Raw genomic sequence first — 8,137 nt, 5'->3', positions numbered from 1 at the left:
TCTTTCTCTCTCTCTTTCTCTTCCGGTCTGTGGAGTACCTGTTAGCGCAGGCTTCGGTGTAAAGATGGCTAAGTCTAAGAACCATACCACCCACAACCAATCACGAAAATGGCACAGAAATGGCATCAAGAAACCTAGGTCACAGAGATACGAGTCTCTGAAAGGGGTTGATCCCAAGTTTCTGAGAAACATGCGCTTTGCCAAGAAACACAACAAGAAGGGACTGAAGAAGATGCAGGCCAACAACGCCAAAGCCATCAAGGCCCGGGCAGAGGCCATTAAGGCTCTGAGCACCAAGGCCTCCAAGGCCAAGCTCCTCAGGCCCAAGATCTCCAAGGCCAGTGCCCGGTGTGCTGGCCACAAGATGGCCACCAAGCGTCCAGGCCCAAGGGTTGGCATCAAACGTCCAGGCTCCAAGATCACAAAGCCTGACTCCAAGGTTGCCAGAACCACTGACCCCAAGAATGCCAAGCCCACTGACCCCAAGGCTGCCAAGCCCACTGATCCCAAGGCCGCCATGTCCACTGCCCCCAAGGTCACCAAGTCTGACTCCAAGATCAAGTCTGACCCCAAGGCCACCAAATCTGGCTCCAAGGCTACTAAATCTGATACCAAGGTCACTAAGGCTGCCAAGTCTGACACCAAGGTCACCAAGTCCAATCCCAAAGCAGCCAAGGCCACCAAATCTGATTCTAAGGTTACAAAGCCCAGCGATGCCAAGGCTGCTAAGCCTGCTGAGTCCACTGACTCTAAGGGCGCCAAACCAAAAGATGCTGGGGCTAAAGCTTCTAGTCCCAAGCCTTCAAAGTAGATGCTTCAGGACAGAAGGACTTGTTTAAACCCTAAACCACCACTTTTTCTCAGCCAGGGTATGATTATTCACTATTTTGTACAAATAAAGGAAATGGTGAGTCAAAAGAAAAAAAAAAGAATAGCATAGCTAGTACAGTGAAAAATTATAGTATATTTAAATCTGAAGGAACTGAGCTGCCATATTGGTTTGGGACCTTGGCCTATGTGACCTAGGATAATCACTTGCCTTCTCTGGGGTCTCTAGGATAACTTCAAGTTCATTAAATCTTATGAAACATATAAAGAATGAGTAGTAAGGAGGTTTCTAAGATATAATTCTGAACCGTCCACACCTTACAATACTAGATTGTGCATCTCTAACCAGATGGAACCTAATAATAGGAAGGGATGGAGAGGAAGGGCTGAAGTATCTCGCACCCAGTTCCCCAGCTAACTACTCAAACCAGTGATGTTTTCCTAGATTTCTAGGCATGCCTACTCCTCCACAGGAAGGCACATATTCCCTCTACTTCCCAAAGCCCACCAAGTGGGCTATTGCTGCCTGGTTTGTCTCCATCTGCTAGGGAATATGAGTTAGCTGGGCTTAGCTTCCTGGTGACAGCTATATGTTACAAAGATACTTCCTTGCTCTTTCTTCCCTACCTTCAGTTAAAAAGAAGCCAATATATCCTCATCTTCCCCTCTTCTCTGTACTTCTGACTCCACCTCTCCTCTCTTTCTAACTGCTAGGATGGCTCTACCCAAAGAAGAGAAAGCTGGGCAATGAGGCGGAGATGGTGGAGAAGGAGAGAATGAAGGGCCTAGGAAAATATAGGCTGGGGAGCATGTCCTGGAGAGTCTATACACTAGAAACTTAGAGTCTTTTGGAAAATAGTAACAATTACCAGCGCCATCATCAGATTCAGTCAGGACCAGTTATCTCTGCTAATGATAGAAGTAGAGGCATATATTATCCAATCCAATCCAAATGAAATTGGAGGCAAAAAAATAAATCATCTTTTCCATCAATAATTTTACATTCTACTGTTGACACATAACATGTATATAAAAATGTATAGTATATGGAAAACTGAGTTGGAGGAGATCATTATTAACTGGGGAGGGTCAGAGAAGTCTTCCCAGAGGAGGAATATAAGGATTCTGAGGGGAAGAGTCAAGAAGGGACTGCATTCCAGTTTGGGAAATGTCTGTCTTAAAATACATAGAGATGAGAGAAAGGGAGAAGCAAAGAGAGAGAGTCCATATTGAGTTTGGGAAACGCCTCTTGGTGCTATTTGGTTGGAATGTAGAATTTACAAAGAAGGAAAAAGAAGAGAGGATTGAAAGGCAGGTGAAGGGGCCTTAAATACTAGGCTAAGATGTTTGTGTTTTATCCTGTAAGTAATTAGAAGCTACTAGGTGGTTTTTAGCAGGTAAATTACTTAGAACTGAGTCTTAGGAAGATTATTCTGGTAGCTGTGTAGAAGATGATTTGGAGAGGGAAGATATGGAAACAAGGAAGCTATTATATAACTATTATATAGTATTATAGTATAGAAGCTCCAACAGTACTAATAACAGAAATAACTAGCATTTGGTAATGCTTTAAGGTTTACAAAGAGCTTTATATACATTGTCTCATTTAATCCTCACAATAGACTTGGTGAAATGGAGGCTATTATGATCTCCATTTTACAGATGAGAAAACTGAAGTTGAGAGAAGTTAAGGACTTACTGGCCACAGTTTCATAGCCTGGATTTGAATTTAGATTTTCCAGTTTTCAAATCCAACATTCTGGTTCCAAGGTTGTGAACCTGGGTTAATGGAAGCATTATGTTTGTTAATGGAAATATGGTGGAACTCTCAAAAGAAATAGAGATGTCTGGAGAAGTGGCAAGTTTAGGGAGGAAGATAATGAGTTCAGTTTTAGACATGTTGAGTTTCAGATGTCTCTGTCACATCAAGGAAGAGATAGCCTGCAGGGAGTTCATGATGCATGACTAAAGTTCAAGGGAAAGATTAGGGCTGGATATATAGATTTATGAGTCATCTTTGTAGAGACACTATTTGAACCCATCAGAGCTCTAAAAGCTTTTCTATTCAAAATAACAAATAATTCCCAAGTTGTTTAAATTGGGCATGCATTAAATGACTTGTGAGTGTATGTGTGGAACATTAACCATCCCAATTCTTTATTCTCTGGTTTTATTTTAGTTCAGAGTCAGGAAGATTTGGGTTCAAGTATCTACTCTGACATATGGTGGCTTTGTGACCATGGGCAAATCATTTAACCTCTAAGCACTCTAGGGCAATTCTTGAAGTTCAGAGGAATTATGGAAAAGCAGAGGAAAGACCATGAACTAAAAACAACAACAACAACCTTACCATAATTCAATTCAATGAAATAAGCATTTATCAGGATCTAAATAAATGCTAGGCACTGGGGAGACAAAAAATGAAACTGAAAACAGTCTTTGCTCTCAAGGAACTACTAGCTCCTTTCTTAGGCATCTATAGACCTCCCTAATCAGGGTCAAAACTATCTTTCACCAGTATATTCTAGTTGATTTTTTTCTTCATACCTTCTGACCTGCTTGTTGCCCATATCAACATTTCATCTCCCACCTCAGAACCTTTGCACAGGCTGTGTTCCCCCATGCCGGTATTCCCTCATGGCTACCTCATAGAATCCAGCCATCAGGAGTGTTCAACTCTACATCCATGGGGTTTTCTTGGCAAAGTTAGTGGAGCAGTTTGCCATTTCCTTCTCCAGTGTGCCCCCATTTTACAGATGAGGCAGTCTAATGGAGGGAGATAGAGCTATAACTATAAATTTTCCTTCCTAAGACAACCACCACAGATTTAAGTCTGGAGCACACAGACCTTCAGCTGAGAAGGCCTGAGCAGCTCTGGGGTGTGGGTTGGGTCACAGCCAAAAATCAAAGAATATTTGCCTGAGGCCACGGCTAGGGAGGACATAATGAAAGTCTAACAGGCCACCTGGTAGCTTTCCCTTTTAACTAATTATTTTTGCTAAGTGCTAAGACACTCAATTCTGTTATTTCTACATTTTTGAAGGACCGAAGAGCTTCTGGCAGCATTTTGTACCCTTGGGCAAATCCCTGGCTACTCCATCCTAGTTATTGCTCTAGAGGGAAATGCCTATACATCTTATCTGAAATTAGGTAAAGTCCTCAAGCATGAGGGCCCCCAGGGTGAGGGTGGGGGCAGTGAGACAGACTCTGAAGCAATATTCTTAGGATGACTAGGAATTACTTAGCTGGCCAGAGGTCCTGACTCATGCTGCTGAGCAAATATCCAAGTGGCCAGGCTCAAGCACTGACTGTTCTGGGGTTTTGTTCTGACATCAGAAAGATGGTTCCCCAGGTGGGATCAGAGGCCCAGACAGTCTCATGATCAGAAGCTGGGTTGTGTCTAGCTACGGCTTCCTGAGGTCTCCTGGATACTAAATCTCCCATCCCTGAGATAAAGCTCTTTGTCCAGAGGATATTTGAAAGTATTTTCAAACTTACTGAAACTGACTGTGAATGTACTGAAAGGTTCAGAAGACACCTTGAAACACATTTTACTCTTTTGCAACCTTTACAGCATGGTGGGAAAAGTACTAGATTCAGAGACAAAGGACCTGGATTCAAATCTCGTCTTTGCTACTTACTATTATACCTGAAATTGGAAAAGTCACTTACTTCTCCAGGCTTCCATTTCTTCAGCAAAATGAAAGGTTTAAGCTAGAGCACCACTAAGGTTCTTTTTAGCTTTAAATCAAAGATTTTCTTCCCCTAACCCTATGACTTGACCATGCTCAAGCTGGAATAGCTCTAGAGAAGCATCCTTGCATTTTAGAAAGACACTAGATGGACAATAAAGAGATGTGAATTTGAATCCCCAAACTGACATTTATGTGACCCTTGGGAAAGTAATTTCTTCTTTCTGAGTCTCAGTTTTCCCATCTGTAAAAAAGCAGAGTAGGGTCAAATGATTTCCTGAGTTTCCTCTTAGTTCTAATGTTTTATGAATAGGGAAAGATGGGAAGACTTCTGTTGTATGTAGAAGGACAAATTAAAAAACAAACCATTTTTTTTGTATTTCCCTTTTTATTCCCTTCCTGCCTTCCTTTTGATTCTTCCAAGGAATGAGCCCCAAATCCAAAAGTCTTAAGACCCAGACTATACAAGTCTCTAGATGAAAGTGCTCAGCCAAATAGCTCAAAGGACCAGCTATGAGCAAACTGGACTTTCTGGTTTGTCCTTACCCTCTGAGACAAGACAAGTACAATCTTTGTATCCTCCTACTCAGGTCACAAACAGTAAACACTGAACATGGGCCTCTTCCGATTTGAGATTGTGGACAAGTTGGAGGTCAAGACGAGTCTCTGGCTGGCAGCTGTGAACAGGGGCAATACACAGACTCCCTGCTTCCCAGAGCCTCCCTCCATTAAGATGCTGTGGAAGGCTCACTCTAGTTTGGGACTCAGTGTCTACGGGGCACTCAGACAAGAGCAGAGGGAAGCCTGTGGGTCTCCTTTGAGACCAGGCAACAAATCCCAGTCTCTCAGGGTCAGAAACTGCCACTGTTTCATCCCCCAGATTCTAAGTCTTTATTGTATAATGTCAATCTTTTTAAAATGATCAGTTAGCAAGACAATGGCTTCCTTTTCTACACAGTCACTTTGGAAAAGGGGGAAAAAATTTCCATCCCTCAACCTTTCCCCCAGTCAATGTTGAAGTTATAATTACAAGAGAAGTTGTAGACTTAGGAAGTGCCTGGAACACCTTGGCTGAGAGGCAGCTGCCTGTGTGAGGCCTGGAAAAGAGAGAGATCCATTGATCTCTGGGAGCAGCAAGGGGAGGGGGAGAAGAGTCACAATGCTCAGAGTGATAGCCTCCCTCCTTCCCCAGCTCTCCTCTGCTTAGAGCAAACCCTTAGGTCAGGGAACTACTTCTCTTCCTCCATTTCTCCTTTTCCAGGGCCTAGCACGATCTATCTGCAATGAGCTGGAAGAGTCAGCTTAGTAAACAGTATGTTTAAGGACCTTCATAAAGAATGGAAGAGGCAGTTCTGCTTCTGGGACCTCGGAGACTATCCCTGCTTCAGGGAGGTGCTCCCAGGGATACGGTGCAGTCGAGGTCCTTGCATTTGCTCATCTCCTCTTCCCCTTTATTCAATAACCCCATTGGCTTGGAAGCAAATAGGGTCAAGTATACACATATGTATGCAATATAACTATATTTGCACACACATGTACATGTAGACACACATGTATTCCAATCAATTACATATAACTGATCACATGTTGGTAGGCTAAAGCACATGATACATCATATATCTCTATTAATCTCTAACCAGATTTGTCCAATGGATGGGTCCAGTTCCTTAGCAGAAAGTGAAGTGATGACCAAGCAAGGAAGCCTTCCAAGAGGATGGGAGACACTGACCAGAGAGTTGAACTGCCATTGTGACATCGTGCCCAGTGGGAGTTTTCCATTTATTGGCATTAATCAGGCTGGAGAAACAGCTGGAAGTGGTGACTTTGTCCCCTAATGACAGCATGATATTCAGTAATCAGTCTGGGGGTGGGGCTAATGATTTCTCTCCATTTCTGGTCTTTCTGCTTGATTGACAAAGAAAGTCTGCTCAGTCTCTCTTGTGTTCTTTTCCCACACTGGTTCTCTGGTTTTCTCTTGTTCTCCATCCTCCCATGAAGCAGCGATGATGATGCATAAATTAATTAAGAGGGAAAAGTCTCAGAGGGTGGTGCTGTCTTCAGCTTCCTACAATTCACTCCCTCTCCCCTTGCTATCTTTCTCTCTCTTTTTTCCCCTCTCTCCCTCTCTCTTTTCCCCCTCTCCTCCTTTTTCTCCCTCTCCCTTTCTCCCTCCCTCCCTCCTTCCCTTTTTCCTTTCCCTCCCCTTTTCCTTTTCCTTTTCCTTCTTCTCCTTCCCCCCCCCCCCCCCACCTCTCTGTCAGAAGCCTGGGAAGGCAGTGAGTGGTGCAGAAGGGAGAGAAGCAGATAACAATATACTCAGACTTCTCCTGATACTCCCTGAAAAGTGGGTGGGAGGAAAGAAAAGAACTTCTAAAAGACCCAGAAACTCTTGGGCCTTAGGATACAAGGTGAAAAGGGACATGAGGAAGAGAGTAAAGAACATGATGGACCTGCTTGGGAGAAAAGAAGGCTTGGGGGGTGGGGAGCATGATTTATATTTTGTAAGGTACTCCTGGACCATAAATAGCAAATGAATCATTCTATATCTCCTTGGAAGATAAAACTTGAAGAAACTGGCTTAAACTTTCTCAAAAGACACTAAAGTTAGACCCCAGGAGTTGGCATAACCTCATAAAGGAAGGAGGATGGCAAAATACTTGAGCCAAATACAGAACATCTCACTTCTTACAGACAGCCTTGCCATCTGAATGTCACTAAAGCACTTCCTATGGATTATAGCTTTCAAGAGAAAAGGAAATTGAAAGATCTTCCACTGCCATCGCCTCATAATGCAGATCAACAAACTGAGATCTGGAGATGTTAAGTGACTTGCCAAAGGTTTCAAGATAGTATGTGGCAAAGTCATAGTTCCTATAATGAGATCCTTTGACTTCAAATCCATACTTTCCTTGCTTGTCCTTGGGTATACATTTTCCTGGTTTAGAAGGAAATCTACTCTTTTGGGTCCTATGAAAAGCCAGGATTTGAGCATTGTGATATTTTTACCGTGTGATAAAACTGAGCATCAAAATCTCCCACCATTTAGAGCATCATAGTTAATCAATGAAAAAACAGGTATTCACTAAACACCTATTGTGAAGTAGACACTGGGAAGGATAAAAAATAAGTTGTAAGACATGGACTCTGCCATTAAACAGCTTTACAACCTAATTGGAACTGTTCATAGTTGGGTCATGTCAATATGACAAAAATGATGTTTTATGCCAATCTAAGAAAAACAACATAGGGATGTTTTGAAACATTATATAATTAGAAAAAAATCATCTTAAGGAGCAAAAGGTCAAGAATCTAAAGGGAAATAATAAAAAAAAAATAGGAAAGGGGCAGCTAGGTAGCAATGTGGATAGAATAGAATGCCAGGCCTAGAGTCAGGAGGACCTCAGACACTTCCTATTTGTGTGTCCCTGGGCAAGTCACGAACTCAATTTGCCTAGCCCTTACCCTCCTCTGCTTTGGAATGGATACTTAGTATTGATTCTAAGATAGAAGATAAGGGTTTAAAAAAAAAAAAAAGGAAAAAGAGACCTAGCATTTCCAAATCTTAAACTATGCTATAAATATATATATATATATATATATGTTATATATAAATATAA

The 8,137-nt window shown here is 42.3% G+C and overlaps 1 protein-coding gene across 1 annotated transcript; it reads left to right on the top strand.

Moving 5' to 3' along the window:
* Positions 1-64: 64 nt before the first annotated feature.
* LOC123255893 (60S ribosomal protein L29-like) lies at positions 65-929 on the top strand. Its single transcript, XM_044684611.1, has one exon. The coding sequence runs from the start codon at positions 65-67 to the stop codon at positions 809-811; it is 747 nt and encodes a 248-aa protein (XP_044540546.1). The 3' UTR covers positions 812-929.
* Positions 930-8,137: the final 7,208 nt, after the last annotated feature.

The sequence above is a fragment of the Gracilinanus agilis genome, unplaced genomic scaffold (genome assembly GCF_016433145.1).
Source record: "Gracilinanus agilis isolate LMUSP501 unplaced genomic scaffold, AgileGrace unplaced_scaffold53789, whole genome shotgun sequence".
NCBI classification, from domain to species: Eukaryota; Metazoa; Chordata; class Mammalia; order Didelphimorphia; family Didelphidae; genus Gracilinanus; species Gracilinanus agilis.
Note: the sequence above shows the minus strand (reverse complement) of the source record. Positions and strands in the feature narration are given on the sequence as shown.

Excerpts from the sequence above, each read along its gene's own strand:
- LOC123255893 (XM_044684611.1), top strand. The coding sequence starts at position 65 with ATGGCTAAGTCTAAGAACCATACCACCCACAACCAATCACGAAAATGG.